Genomic DNA, 14,680 nt, shown 5'->3' with positions numbered 1-14,680 from the left:
GTGACATTAGAACATCAAAATCAATTACATTTACCATATACAATATTATAATACTAAAAATATAAATGTTTACGTGTTATATTTCCAAAGAGGATGTGCATATAATGTAATGGAAGGAAACGACCAAACTTATAATAGATAATTAACTGTAACAAAGGCAGTTAATTATAATAGAATAGCCTAACCGTAATTTGAAAACTAACAAAGGCAGCAAAAATTTTATATTAAAATAAATAAATAATGGAGCTCTTAATTAACTGATTAAAGAAAATATTCAATTTAATTCTTTTTCAACTTCTTCATATTAGTAAATTTATTTTTCAAATTGACAAATAACTTTTGAAAAAAAAAACTTGACAATTGTACTTCAGGTTCAAATAATCTAAGTTAAGAGGAGATAAAGAGATATATAAATACCATCTTATCATTTTACTTAATTATATCGAGCATATGCTAATTAATAAAAAAAAGACAATTAAATAACTTCGATAAAGCGAGAAATCATAATAAAGCATATGAGGATTTATGTAAGACATGATTTCTTCTCAAGCTAGCTAAATAGGTTTAACATTCATCATTTTCAGGACCTTATATTTTTTCCTATAATATTTTTAATAATTCATACACATTGGTTAATATGGATATGCAATATTTAAAAGTTATGTGTTCATGAATATAAAGTACATGTGCGAAGCGCGAAGCGCGTACCATGAGACTAGTTTATTAAAAGCACGAAGGTCCTTAACGAAATATTATTCGACTTTTTTACCCTCCAGAAATAGATTTCACATGGGACAAAACAGTGATCTAATAATTTTTCCTCATAATTAGGACTTCTTAATCAACTGATATTTTACTTATTAAATATTTTTTTATTTGAACTATGTAAAGTGTCCTAATATTAGGACTTTAAAATAAATTAAAGCATTATCTTATATAACTCATTCTCTTATTTTAGTAATGTAACTGTAGAGAATAAAATTGAGTAAAGAAAATAATCGAGACCAAAAAATATTGCAACAATCGTAGTATTTGATTTCAAATAATATGAGTGTACAATCTCTATGATTCCTTTGATTCTACTTTTTCAATATAAATTCAAGGGCCTTTGAGCTTATCTTGGACCTATATTTGTTGTCACGAACGATGATCTTGAATTCAATTAGCACGAACTTTGATTTGAACTCGTACTCTTTGAATCTTGATTTGTTCTTCGTTCTTGAGCTTGAACTTGATTTGTTCTTCGTTCTTGAACTTGAAATTGATTTGTTCTTCGTTCTTGAGCTTGAGCTTGATCTCTTGAACTTGAACTTGATTGCATGAAGGTTGAAACTTGTAGAGAAATTTGCGGTGTTTGATCCACGAGCTCTCTCTTGCTTCTTCTTATAACTTCTGGTATCTTTTCTGGGTTATGAAGACCCCTATTTATAATTGTGGGAGGGAAGAGTTATGATAAGAACAAACTCTTTCCGACCAATCAAATTGAAGTGTAACAAGGCCGCATTTGATTGGCCCGAATATGTCATTGGCACACGTGGCGCGACTTCATTGGCCTTTTAGTTTGACTTGGCATGCCTTGTCATTTTAACGCGTGACATGATCCTATTGGCTTTTTCGTTTGACTTGTCGTGCCACGTCATTTGACATGTGGCACCAAATTGGGCCTCTAGGAAGATGATTTCTTGGGCCTAATGAGGTGGGCTCATCATTTGTAGCCCAAGTAAATGGGCTAGCCCAATAATATTGGACTTATATAATTAATCTAATTATATTAGCCCAAAATATTTATTTGGACTAGTATATTTAAAATGTAATCCAAATTATTTATTGAATTTAAAATCAATAAATTTTGCATGCCTACATTAACATCTCATGTAACATATTAATAACTTCCATGTTAGCATCAACGATGTTTACAAGTTTTTCCTATACTTCTGCTAAGAATCTCGTAGGAAGTTTGAGATTTATTTGTTAAGAAAATAACAAAGAATTTGAGATTTATTTGATAGAACCTAATCAAATAGAAAAGTATTGATGTTCAATGTTGACATATAATATTTCTCAACGAAAAAAATAAAAATATGAGCATATACCGAAACAAATTACCATTTAAAATATCAAAACGCTAAGAGCCCTAAATCATAAACCTTAAACTATTAAAGATCTTAGTTAATCGAAAAAGATAATTTGGACAATACCATGATACTAACCCATTTCCTAAAAATAATTTAATAAAAAAATTATGTAGGAAGTCCTAAAATTTAAAATTTTAAAATCAAATACGATTTTGCCTTACATAAATCGTTTTCTCATTCGAGTTATGGAACATAACTATAATTTCTTGCATGTTACTTTTCCTAATATTCAGGATATTAAGCTAACCAAATTTTATTTCTTAAATCTAAGTTTCTTGGAATATGCGTCCAGCCAATTTAAGTTTGTTCATCGATTTAATTATTTTTATATTTTAGTCACTTATACATATACGTAAAATATTAACAATATTAACGAGTGCATTACGTATACAAAAATTAATGAATTTTGTTTCTGGTTATTTTACTAATAACTTGTAGACGTTGGTACTTTTAAAATTGATAATTTAATTAAGTTAATATACTAATTCTGCCTAAGCCAGTATAAACAATATGATTGAATATTCATTATTATTGCAAAATACTATACAAACTAATAATTTTCATAGCAAATCCGGAAAAGTTACGAGTTTGATAATTAATATTTTAACCTTAAAACTTATACAAAATGCCTGACTCTATGACTCACTTCATCTAATTAGTCAATCTAATAAGTAAAATCTTAGTACTCGCCTTATACATAAGTACAGAATGTGTAAATTCTTAGTTTTACTACATAGGACTAGGAATATGACGTGTGTATATATATATATATATATATATATATATATATATATATATATATATATATATTTGTTTACGTGTAAATGAAGTTCTTTAGAAAAAAATCATAGGTAGAATAAAAAATGATTGAGTTAAAAATTTATAAGAACCATTAGTAAGATACAATCGAGCTAAAAATTTAAGGACCATTAGTATTTGTCATACTTGGATACCTATGTAAGTTCTAAGGCATGAATAGGATAAGGATACAATTTTTAGCACTAATAAAATGAGAAAAATGGGTTTAAAATTTTCTAAGTTTAGTAAACTATCACAAACAAATTATATATATATATATATATATATATATATATATATATATATATATATATATATATAACACGTACACAAGTACTCATATAAAGTATTCCCAGGGGCGGGTCTAAAGGCTAGGCCAGTGAGGCCATTGCGTTAGGCCCCCAAAATTTGAAGGCCCCAATTAGATTTACTTAATCTCTTATTTATTATGATTACTATATACTATAAAATTTATATAAATAATTATTATAAAGAAAAATGTTATAGTATATTTTTTTGTTATTTGATTGAGGTTATTTTATATACCAATAAGTTCATAAATTATAATATTTTTCTCACTCATTAATTTGTATAGTTGCTTCAATTTTCAATTTTAATGTTATCCCTTTTATATAGGAATTAAGATATGTATCAGCAACATAATGAATTTCTTTTACAATCTTCGTTGAAATTGCATGAACACAAAAGTATTCATGCACTGGTTTTCTTTTAGTGCAATTCAACATATTATATTAGGTTATTTATAATTAATTTTAGATATTCACCAATAAGTGATATTAATTAATAGAATGAACTACAATTATCGTTTAATTATCAGAAGGAGTAAATACTTTTAATACTGTCAATGCTCAAAACTTAAGCTACTATGTTATGTATGTTTATTTCTTTTTCTTGATTGTGATGAGAGCCAAATCAAAAATTTTGCTTTGAGTTTTGGACTTCAAACGTCAGATAATCCACTACTTTATTCTTTGTGCTCTTCTTCCTTCTTTTTTTGAAATTCGCTATTTTTTGTCTTAAATGATTAATTTATTATTTAGAAAAAATATTTTGTTAGTAAATATTTTATAAAATAAATTTAATGGCCTCTCAATATGGTTTCGCCTTAGGCCAGAAGATCTGTTGAGCCGCCCTGATTATTCCTATAACATTTTTATTCAATGAATCATGTACTAGAACAACTGGAGGAAGAACTATTAGAATGCAACCAACTTCTAAACGTTATTAACATTTATATATTTTTTAGAACTTGTAATTTTTTGTTAAATTTTATTTTAGATCGCAAATACATCTGTAATTTGAATATTATTTATGTTATTCCTAAAATTAGTATATTATAATAATATAATAATACTTCTTATTTTGAGGGCCTTAAATATTTGAGCGCCTAAGGCAAAGGCTTCACATGCCTTACCCTAGAGCCGCCCTTGCCCCTCGCCGTTGTTTCAGGTGAAAAATTGTTTGACAATAACTGTCTACTGATACTTGAAAAATAATTTATATACAAAAATAACTACAACTTATACACAATATGAATTTGACAAATAAAATGTTATTACCTTCTTGCACTAGACTTTCTCACCCTAAATTAAAACTTATTCATGACAGAATAGTGCTTCATTGCACTGATAATTGTTTATTTGTCTTGATAAACTTGGCCTACTTCAATTACATTTGGCGTATGTTCTGTTATGATGATACTTTCATATTCCACAATTGCCGGAGATATTTACATATCAATCAACTTCATTGTTCCCGATACTTCTCCAATTGTGTTACAATTGCTTGACAATTGTACCACGTTAGTATTACGATAATCAGAAGAACCTCCATTCAATTAAAAGTATAGTAATCCAGACCTTTGTATATTCATGTGTTAAGTATTTGATAGAATGTTTGTAGAGACGTAACAGATGGACTGCATTTGTAGATAATTTGTAGTAAAATTGTAGAACACTTGAAATTGAAAAAATATTAGCACTGGAAAAACATAACAAATCTGCAATTGTGCTCGCATTCGACATACTACATTCCAAATTGAAATTACGCACTGTTATACACAGCGGATACATTCCTAAGTTTTTATTTTCCTTTTTCGTCTCCATATACACTAGAACTCCCATATCGTTCCGAATTTTCATTGGAGGACAACGTTCATTGACGGTGTATTTGATTTCGATAATTTTTGCGGAGGTATCAATTATTAGATGCTCTCCAATTGCGGAATTCAATTGACTATAATTTGAATCGTCATTGACTACAATTCTGTCAACATCAAAATCTTTGTATCTCCCAACGCTATCCCACTGACCATTGAGCTGAAGCATAATCGCTAATTTTGACATTATGTCGCGAAATTCAATTCAATTGTAGCTAATTTTTTGCAATTATTTTCTTCAAAACCTTTGTTTATGGAAAGCAAGAGGAAAACCAAAGGAAACCAGAGAATAGAAGGATACTACATATATGTTGCCTTCATTACGGTGCGATGATAACCGATGAAAATGGTATTTACATGAGGTTCCTCTTTAAGAAAGTCCCCGAGAGGGCTTAGTTGATCCATGATTTATGTTTCTCTTTCCTCTGTTCTTTTTAATATACACTAAACCGAAAGTCTTGGTTTCAATGACTCCCCAAGCCATGACCTATTTGATCCTTCAGAACCAGCTTCAGCGTTGAGTAAAGAAAAGAAGAATTCACTATTGGATCCTTCGGCCGTGTGGACATAAAAATCTTCACTTTCATGAGCAGGAGCTGGAGTTTAGGAATCGGGTATAGGTGCTGTCCATTCCATAGACGAGAGACCTGCTGACCCACTAGTGATTTTTGTTGGTAAAAGACAACAGGTTCAAGAACTTAGAGCAGGGATAAAATCTTTCGTTTTCTTTTCGTTTGTTTCGAGAAATCTATCGATCAATTCCGATTCTTTCTTTTTCTCTTGATTCTTTTCCGATCGAGATGTATATATCATGTTCATGAATTAACGAAAATATGCAAAAACTCTATTTGCCTCTGCCATTCAATGAGTCTCTTCCTTTTTGCGTATGGCATTGCCACTCCCTTTGGCAGCATCTATTAATTTGGAACTTAATTTGAAAGTCATATTTCGGGCCTTCTTTTTTCTTCTCATCAGAGTTATTTCACAAAGACTTGCCAGGGTAAGGAAGAAGGGGGGAACAAGCACACTTGGAGAGTGCAGTACAACGGAGAGTTGTATGCTGTGTTCGGGAAGGATGAATCTCTCCCGAAAAGGAATCTATTGATTCTCTCCTAATTGATTGGACCGTAGGTGCGATTATTTATTTCAGCAGTATGAATGTTACGGGATAATATTTCAAGACACAGGATAAATAAATATGGAGAGAGAGGGTCCCCCTCTAGATGTGTTGAAGAAGGGTGTAGGGGCTCCATTTATTAATATTGATATCGAGAAGGTGGTGATACAGGATATTTAATTTTGTCAAATTTTTGGGGAAGTTGAAGTATAGAAGGGTATCGTGTATGAATCCCCCCTCTAATTTATCAAAAGTCTTTTCTAGATCAAGTTTCAGAAGGAATTCACCTTGTTTTCCTTTTTTTCTTTTAAAATGGTGATTTATTTCTTGCAATTCTTGCTTAAAATTGAATGAGCGTGATTCTCCCCATGATGAAAAATAAATATATCGAATTTTTTTTATGTCTTTCGTAATGACGAGATGATTAAAGAAAGTGGATTACAATTACTAATTTTTAGCTCAGCTGTTCTATTTGATGCATACACATAGGTGGCAAAATGCTTAAAAGAAAATAGTTATCCACCCATACTATCCATTAAAAATGGGTTGGATAATAAACTTTTTAAAAACGGGTCGAATATGGATAAGAACCATATTATCCACTTAGAAAATGGTTAACCAAATGGATAACTAATTTGTTTAACTTTTACATTCGTAAAGCCTCAAATGGGGGTTCCTCAAGTTTGGGAGACTGAGAATTCTCCCATAGGTGATCATATTCAAGAAGTCATCGATAATATGAATATCCATATTATCTGCCGGATAACTCGTTGTTTATTCGTCTCAAATACAGGTCGGGTCGAATAATTTATCCATTTTTTTTGAATTATCCATTTTCAACCCGCTCATATCCGACCCGACTCGTCCGTTTGACACCCCAACATACACATATTAAAAAGGGAAGAACCGACCACTACAATCTAGTTAGCTAAATTTGCAAAAATACCATGCAAGTATTGAAACTAAAACTCGAAGCCTTTTTTATCACATGAGAAATAACCTTCAATTACAGAGCCAACCCCTCAATTTTCAAAATTACTACACCTCATATCAAGTAATCGATTATCATCTAAAAACATGAAATATGATCCCACTATTCTGTGTTTTGTTCACGTACATATGTTCATCACATCTTCTAACTCCATAGATAAGTAGCATAAGCATTAAGATGCTAAAAATACATAAGAGAACACCGCACTGAGATCCAAATACTATCGAGGTTTCAAGTGATATGACATCCATTGAATGCATGCTTGCACAAAGACTCTTGCCCTTGCAATAAATAATTTTATACAAAACCAAAATGTTGAAATGCTTGGCAATGAAGGGTGCAACATATTGAGTAGATTAGTTATTTATGTAAAACTGATGTTCAACACCTGCACAGTCAACAAAGACATTTGACATAACCCTTAACTTTCCTGCGCTTGTTTTCCTTCTCTTTGGGATCGAGGGCCTCTCAATCTCTTGGGACTTCCAATCCTTCTCTCTGTAAACAAGTCTTTGTATTTCTCCAGTAAGCGATCCTTCTCATCAAAAAAGCCTAGTAGCTCATATGTATCAGCTACTTTCTGCACGACTGACTTATCAGGGGGTTTCCGATCAAATGCTTCTAAGCCCTTGAATAGCTTAACAAGATCCTCAAGCATATGATTACGGTAATATACAGAAATCATAAGACTACACAACCGCCAGGGCACAGAATGCAGGTCATAACCAATTTTCTTATTCCAAAATTCATGTGCCTCTTTTGCCCTGTGATCCATATCCAGAGCTTTAATTAACTGTTCATACGTTCCCATTGTGTTGCCTTGACCCTTGCTTAACATCCACTTAATGACCTGAACAATTCTATGCCACTGTTGCTCTTTCTCTAGTTTGAGCAGTACCTGCTTTAGGGGTCCAATGGGGAAATTCCGCTCCCACGCAACCCAAGCATCAAGTGCACCATATACAGCTTCCTTACTATCCTTTACATCAAGAAGTGTACTGACAAGAAAGCTGATCTTGTCCTTTCTTGAGACATTTTCTCCTACTTGGGGCTTGCATTCACCTCCAATGTAGTTTTTTGCAAGGGCAGACTGTGCTTGATTGTCAAATTGATTCCCGGAGAACCCTAGTGTCTTTGCATCACTTTGATTGGGGATTGAATGTCGCACATCTGTATTGTAACTGCAAGTGAGGATGAAATTTCTGTCCACTCTAAGTTGAGTAATTTGTCTAGTGAGCCTTGAAATTCTTGCTGATCTTGACATCATATGTGTGCCTACCAGTCAAGTAAAAACAACAAGAGCATTAAAGGAATTATCGGAGTAGAAATTTTCAGAACAAAATTTCTATTGCTATGATAATGAAGCACCGGCAGTAAAAGTCAGTAAGCTCCACGACTTAATAATTGATAAAATCAGCAACAGATAATATATAGCTGTTAGCAGACGCCTAAAGGACAAACTGCAGAGTGCAATCAAAAGTTCCATGCAGATTAAGATTTGGGGATTGAATGTCGCACATCGTAAAAGCCTAACAGGAGTGGATCTGAGGGAGCTCTGGACAGGTATATATTAAAAGTTCTCTTGATGTTTATCTTGGATTTTAAAAAGTGAATAAGCAGTGCTTTTGGATGTTCTGACACTATGTCTGCTGGTGGTTGTGATCTGTCAACCATATACTCAGTGGTGCTCCATATATTTGAAGACTTCTGTGTCTTTGAATCACTAAACTGCCACTGTGGCAATTTATCTTAAAAGTTCTCTTGATGCTTATCTTGGTTTTCAAAATGAATAAGCAGTGCTTTTGGATGTTTTAACACTGTGTCTGTTGGTGGTTGTGGTTTTTCATCCAGACACTCGGTGGTGCTCCATATATTTGAAGGCTTTTATGTTTTCTAATCACTAACTGCCACTGCGGCAATTCATGCTTTGATATGTCAGCTAAAGTATGTTATTGAGTTGGGTTACTGGGTTGGATAAGCTAATTTCCTTGGTAGCAGGAGAACAGATTCTGAAGTTGGCTGAGAGGTAGGATTGAATTCATTGACCCTCATCCTTTTCTGAAGAAGTGCTGTATTTTGTGCTATCAGCATTGGTTAGAAGCAAGAACCGTTCTTGAAATCTTCTTGGATATCTATCTGAGCTATTTGTCCATCTTGCTGCATATTCAAGTTAATTTCCTCAGTCTCAACCACTTTCTTTTAGCTTCCTGACTCTGTTTACTAGAGTGAAATGAAATTCAACTCATGTTAGTGGAGAAAGTTCCTATGAATTATTTCAGGTCTCTTTTAATTGTGAGATTACATATGATATGATATATTTGGGTTGGTTAATTAATTATATCAGTTGTTTTACTGTTATTTGCTAGATGTTATCTTTGAAGGAGATGGCACAGAGATGTGTAAGTTTGTTGGATAAGTCATATCTGGTCGTCCAAATTGCAGAGAAAGGTAAACTATTGGCAAAGTGATCGTTCAATATCTGTTAATATTTTATTGCACAGATTATTCAGGTGAAGAAATAGATTTCAATTTCTTGGTTTTGATTTAGCACTCGCGCTTTTTTCAAGGGATTGGTATTGCTGCAGTGTAATTTGATTTGCCTAGCAGCCTAGGAATCTTTATGTTTATTCTGGTGTGATCTGTTAGAGTTCTAACACATGAAAAACAATGTAGCCATCAACATAGGCTGCGACTTCATTCTCCATATCTCAACTTAAGAAGAAAAGGTATATAAGATTAAGTATAGCAAGGGAAGTGCGTTGTGTTTACACTTTTTCTGTTTAGATTAAGGCTATAATCGAAATTTCTGTATAGAAAGTCTTGTGTGTGTTTTTTTTTTGGGGGGGGGGGGGGGGGGGGGGGAGAGGAAACGTATTTTCTGTATAGAAAGTTCCCAAAACAGACAAATCTTTATCCAAAAAAAAAATTAAGCAGATGTAGGCAGATTTCTCAACTAGATTCAGGCGACCTACACTAGACAAATGGTGCTAAACAACTTGGTCATGCTAACAAGCAATTGAAACCCTAAACTATCAACTATACCCTGGGCTCTTGTAGGCTGTTCGAATGACTATTCTGTAATTTACTAAGGATTTTCATGATTTTATAACAGCTGTTTATGCATACCTGCATTTCTTTGATGACCAATGGTCCACTTTCATATGTGGTAAGACACATGTAACCACTAAAGATTGTTTGCTTGACATCTATTCTGGTGGTTTATTATGCTTGCTCGCGCATTGCACATGCTAACAGTCTCATTTATTTATTTTTCTTCTCTTTGATGGTCATGCATATACCTTTATTCTCATTTTATTTGTTATTTTAATGGTTTATTATGCATAAATAAACCTTACACGCAGTTTTCTTTATTTCTTAATCTTCACTTTGATGGCCATGTTTACACATTTTCTCTCATCTTTCTCTTTTTCCTTTTGGAAAAAAAAAAGGAAGATGAGATTTACTCTCATCTTGTTTGTTTTCACTACGTGTTCACATTTACTCCCAAAATAACATGAGCAGAATTAGTGTCAATCATCGGTCCCAAAAATATGTGTCTTCAGGGGCAACCGAGCTTCCATATAGGTGATCACGTGTGAACATTTCTCTGTTCCAATTTGATTAGAACGTGTTATGTTCAACCAGATGCCAAGTTATATTGGTTGGGTTTTCACACTGCCTTCCCCAGTTTAGGTGATAGGAGAATGCGCTAGGTTTTCTCTATGTACGGACTAGGATAATAACATTCTGCTTATATTACTTGTCCATTTATGTTTCTAACGTATTCATAAACTCAATGCAGTTCATATACCCTATTTGGCCTTCAGTTAGATTGAAAGTAATTCTTCTAGTATAGATTCTTTTGCACTCCCTCTTTTGCAATTTAAGATAGTATCAACTATGAAAATCGCCATGTGAGTCCTTCCAACATGTATGGTAGATACTTTTAAATTTTGTTCGTGATATATAAGTTAAATTACTTAAATTAGTCATATAAGTAATAAATAAGAGCATCAAAACAAATAGCATAAGAGATCTAGCCATCAACCAAAAAAAAAACAAAAAGAGTTTGATTTAAAAATAAAGCAGAAAAGCTAACTTACAGGACTTCGAATATCTAACTTCTCAAATTCATCACTTCCAATAAGTTTTATCTTAATTTTCATGACCAAATCGGGGGAAACATCCTCTCGCAGCCTCTCCTGCAAATCGTTAAAGATCTCAAGAATAATACCTCGAGAACAGAGCATAGATACAGAAAAAGTATATTATAAAAAAGAAATTCATCACAGAACAAAGATACCCGTTAGTTACATCGCCTTGACACCAATGAAATCTATAAATCTCCTCTTCTTCTTCTTTTATTTTATTTTATTGGAACTTTTTTTTTTTTTTTTGCTTCACCTATGGATGCATTTTCACATTGAAGCAAAACTAATTTTAAAAAAATAAGAACCATGATTTTCCCTACAAGTACATGAAACACAACAAAACTAAACCTACATGAATTGCTGTATAAATTTCCTAACTGTATAGGACATTAGAACAACATTCACCAAAGTGAGAAACAAAATTACACAAAATATGCTAAGCTATTTATACTTGTGACCAACCCACAGAAATTTGAAAAAGAATCATTAGATTAGAACTAACTATAAGCATATAAACTTGCAAGAACTTCAGTAGCACTACTTTATATCATCAAATACTTCAACAAAGAAGCTTTGTCATGAATAATCGAAACCTCCATTAACAACAAAAGAGAAAAAGAACCAGAGAAATAAGCTAAAACAACGCTATGGCGATGAAATCTAGTGAGACAGAGAAGAGAAAGAGACACACAAAGTTGTGGGATACGTCGATAGCTGCTAGCCTCTAGGTATTCTCAAATGTAATTACAAAGAGGGCCCCAAACTGATTTGATTTACTTACAACGAAAAGGGTAATAAAATTGCTAAGGCTCAGTTTGCTGAACTTAATAGAGGTCTAAATTTGAATCTTTCGGATCTCAACTCATTAAATGCATTAATCTTTTTTTTTAACCACTTATTTCCTCTGAATTGGTTTGATCCATCCAAATCTTGTACAAACTCTTGAAATCATTAAGAGGCTCACTTAAAGATTTATATGAAAATAATATTTCACCACTACTCCATAGCTACCACCACAAGCCTCCACTACACTCACCAACACCAACCACCACTTTCAACGACCTCCACCGCTAACCACCTCTACCACCAATCTTCACGGCACAACGACCCCCGCCAATCAATCTCCTCCACCTCTAGCCACCATTGCACAACCACCACTGTCAACCATCAACAACGACGACCACCACATGTCCCCACCACACAACCATCACCTATCGCTATCATACAACTACCACCAGTCATCACTGTAAAACCACCATTGCCAGCCATGTCCACCAACCAAAATCGCCACCCATCAAAGCCTCACAGCCATCACAGACGACCAACACCACCAGCTGCTGCCGCTAGATTCTAGAATGTTATTTCATCAAACAAACAGTTCTTACAATGTAAGTTAGGATTTTCTTCAATACATAATATTTAATTATTAATTTGAATTTTAAATTTAATAACTTTTATAGAAAAATATCTTATACACATTCAGATGTTAACAACAAAAAATCTTAATTATCTAGTATCAGATTTAGAAACGATAACTTAATAATCAAATATGTATTCAGATTCAGGCATCTTAAACCTTAAAAGGCAAACGAGGCTTAAACCAGGGGCAAAAAGAGACCTCAAAAATTATAAAGCATTGACTTGAAGGGAATTTTTCAATGTCTTCTTTGCCACTAGGTAAAACCTTTTTTACTTTACCTTCCCCCTAACTTTTATGTAACTCGAGTTACTTTAGAGCCGTAATTGGTAATAGCATATCTCTTTTTCCTCTTGGTTTTCCTCTTTTTACTTTACTTATGTTTGTACATTTATGTAAATAATGCAACTTTTCATGCCTTTCTAAATGCCCAAAGTGAGTAACAGTCCTCAACCCTATCGCCTGGCGAGGTTGCAAGATGCCTTCTGAAAATTTAGTTCATGTTTGAGAATATAAAAATTAAATGTTTCAATATAAGTTTTGGAAAACCATACTAAAAGTTGAGTCTCCTGGAAGCAAAAATTTTTGAAAGTGAGAATATACAACAAACAAAAAAATAACCAAAAGAAAGAAAAACTGCTTTTCATTTTGACTCTATTTTTCTAGATTCTGCCTTAAATAATATAACAAACTTTTTAAGATTGTGCTCAAAGTTGACTCTACTTGTAGTAGAAATTTAGAAACTAAGAGAAGACACAGGGAAAAAGACTTATTTTCATTTATTTTTCTAAAAAACGACTTTAATAATCTAATAAATTTTTAAAAATCTAACTCAGAGGCTTCTCTACTAGAAGCAAATTTCACGCCCAAACGCCAAAAATTGTCTTTCATTATGGTCTACCAAAATTATGCATCCAATTAACCATTTATTGTTCATTCCTTCACATCATTTTTTAAACACTTCGATGTCCAGCACTAAAACACCTATTTCCACACCATCCAATTCAACCAATTCACTAATAAACCCATACCACAGTTGGCACACAGTTAAAGTAGAATGAATCACTAAATTAAATTTTTAAGGGAAAGATGAGAGAATAAATGAATTAATTAGAACAGAAAATACAAAACAGAGGAGGAGATAGAGAGAGACTTACAATGACAAAAGAGGGTTGAGCTTTTGATTCGAGTTACTGTAAGTCGAGACAGGGTTTAGGGGATTGAGCTTGGGTTTTGATTGTTTTTGTAGCGAAAATGGCAAACTAGTCCCTTATGTTTGGGAATAGGTTTAAAGTAGTTCCTTAACTAATTTCAGAGTAATTTGGATCCTTTAAATTTTGCCAAAAGTAAGTGGAGTTTTTATAATTTTTGCTATTTTTAATACTCCCTCTAGTGCACAATAAGTGACCATTTTATCTTTTTATTTTGGTCAAAAATAAGTATTCATTTATATAATCAAGAAGAAATTAATTTTATTTTTTTAAAATTTACCCTTATTTAGATATCCCAATGTGTCAAGAAAATAATTAATTAAGGTTAATTTAGTGAATACATCTTTTTTTTTCTAGGAGTTCGTATTTCTTTAATGGGTGTGTCAAAAAGTAAAATGATCACTCATTGTGGACCGGAGGGAGTATATTTTAATGTCTGGTGTAATCTTAAGTGTAATTTTTGCTATTTCTAGTTTACTTTCAATATTTAATGTAATTTTTAGTGTTACAAGTTTCGAACTTTGACGGGACTTTTCTAATATTTTCCAGAGTTCTTCTTTTTGCAATTTTCGTAAAACTTAATAAGTAAAGTTTGTTAAATATTTTAATTTGATGGAGACCAAAAGTACTTATTTGTTAAAATATTTTATGGAAACTAAATTTATTTTCGATAAATTTAAA

At 32.5% G+C, this 14,680-nt stretch overlaps 1 protein-coding gene across 1 annotated transcript; it reads right to left on the bottom strand.

Annotated features, from left to right (window-relative positions):
• Positions 1-7,427: 7,427 nt before the first annotated feature.
• LOC104112273 (pentatricopeptide repeat-containing protein At4g21190) lies at positions 7,428-14,025 on the bottom strand. The gene is made up of 3 exons (XM_009622144.4): positions 13,946-14,025; positions 11,324-11,422; positions 7,428-8,495 (listed from the first exon to the last, which is right to left on the bottom strand). Exon 3 carries the CDS (start codon positions 8,485-8,487, stop codon positions 7,642-7,644), a length of 846 nt encoding a protein of 281 aa, XP_009620439.1. The 5' UTR covers positions 8,488-8,495; positions 11,324-11,422; positions 13,946-14,025; the 3' UTR covers positions 7,428-7,641.
• Positions 14,026-14,680: the final 655 nt, after the last annotated feature.

The sequence above is a fragment of the Nicotiana tomentosiformis genome, chromosome 5 (assembly GCF_000390325.3).
Source record: "Nicotiana tomentosiformis chromosome 5, ASM39032v3, whole genome shotgun sequence".
Taxonomy (NCBI): Eukaryota; Viridiplantae; Streptophyta; class Magnoliopsida; order Solanales; family Solanaceae; genus Nicotiana; species Nicotiana tomentosiformis.
Note: the sequence above shows the minus strand (reverse complement) of the source record. Positions and strands in the feature narration are given on the sequence as shown.

Excerpts from the sequence above, each read along its gene's own strand:
- LOC104112273 (XM_009622144.4), bottom strand. The coding sequence starts at position 8,487 with ATGATGTCAAGATCAGCAAGAATTTCAAGGCTCACTAGACAAATTACT.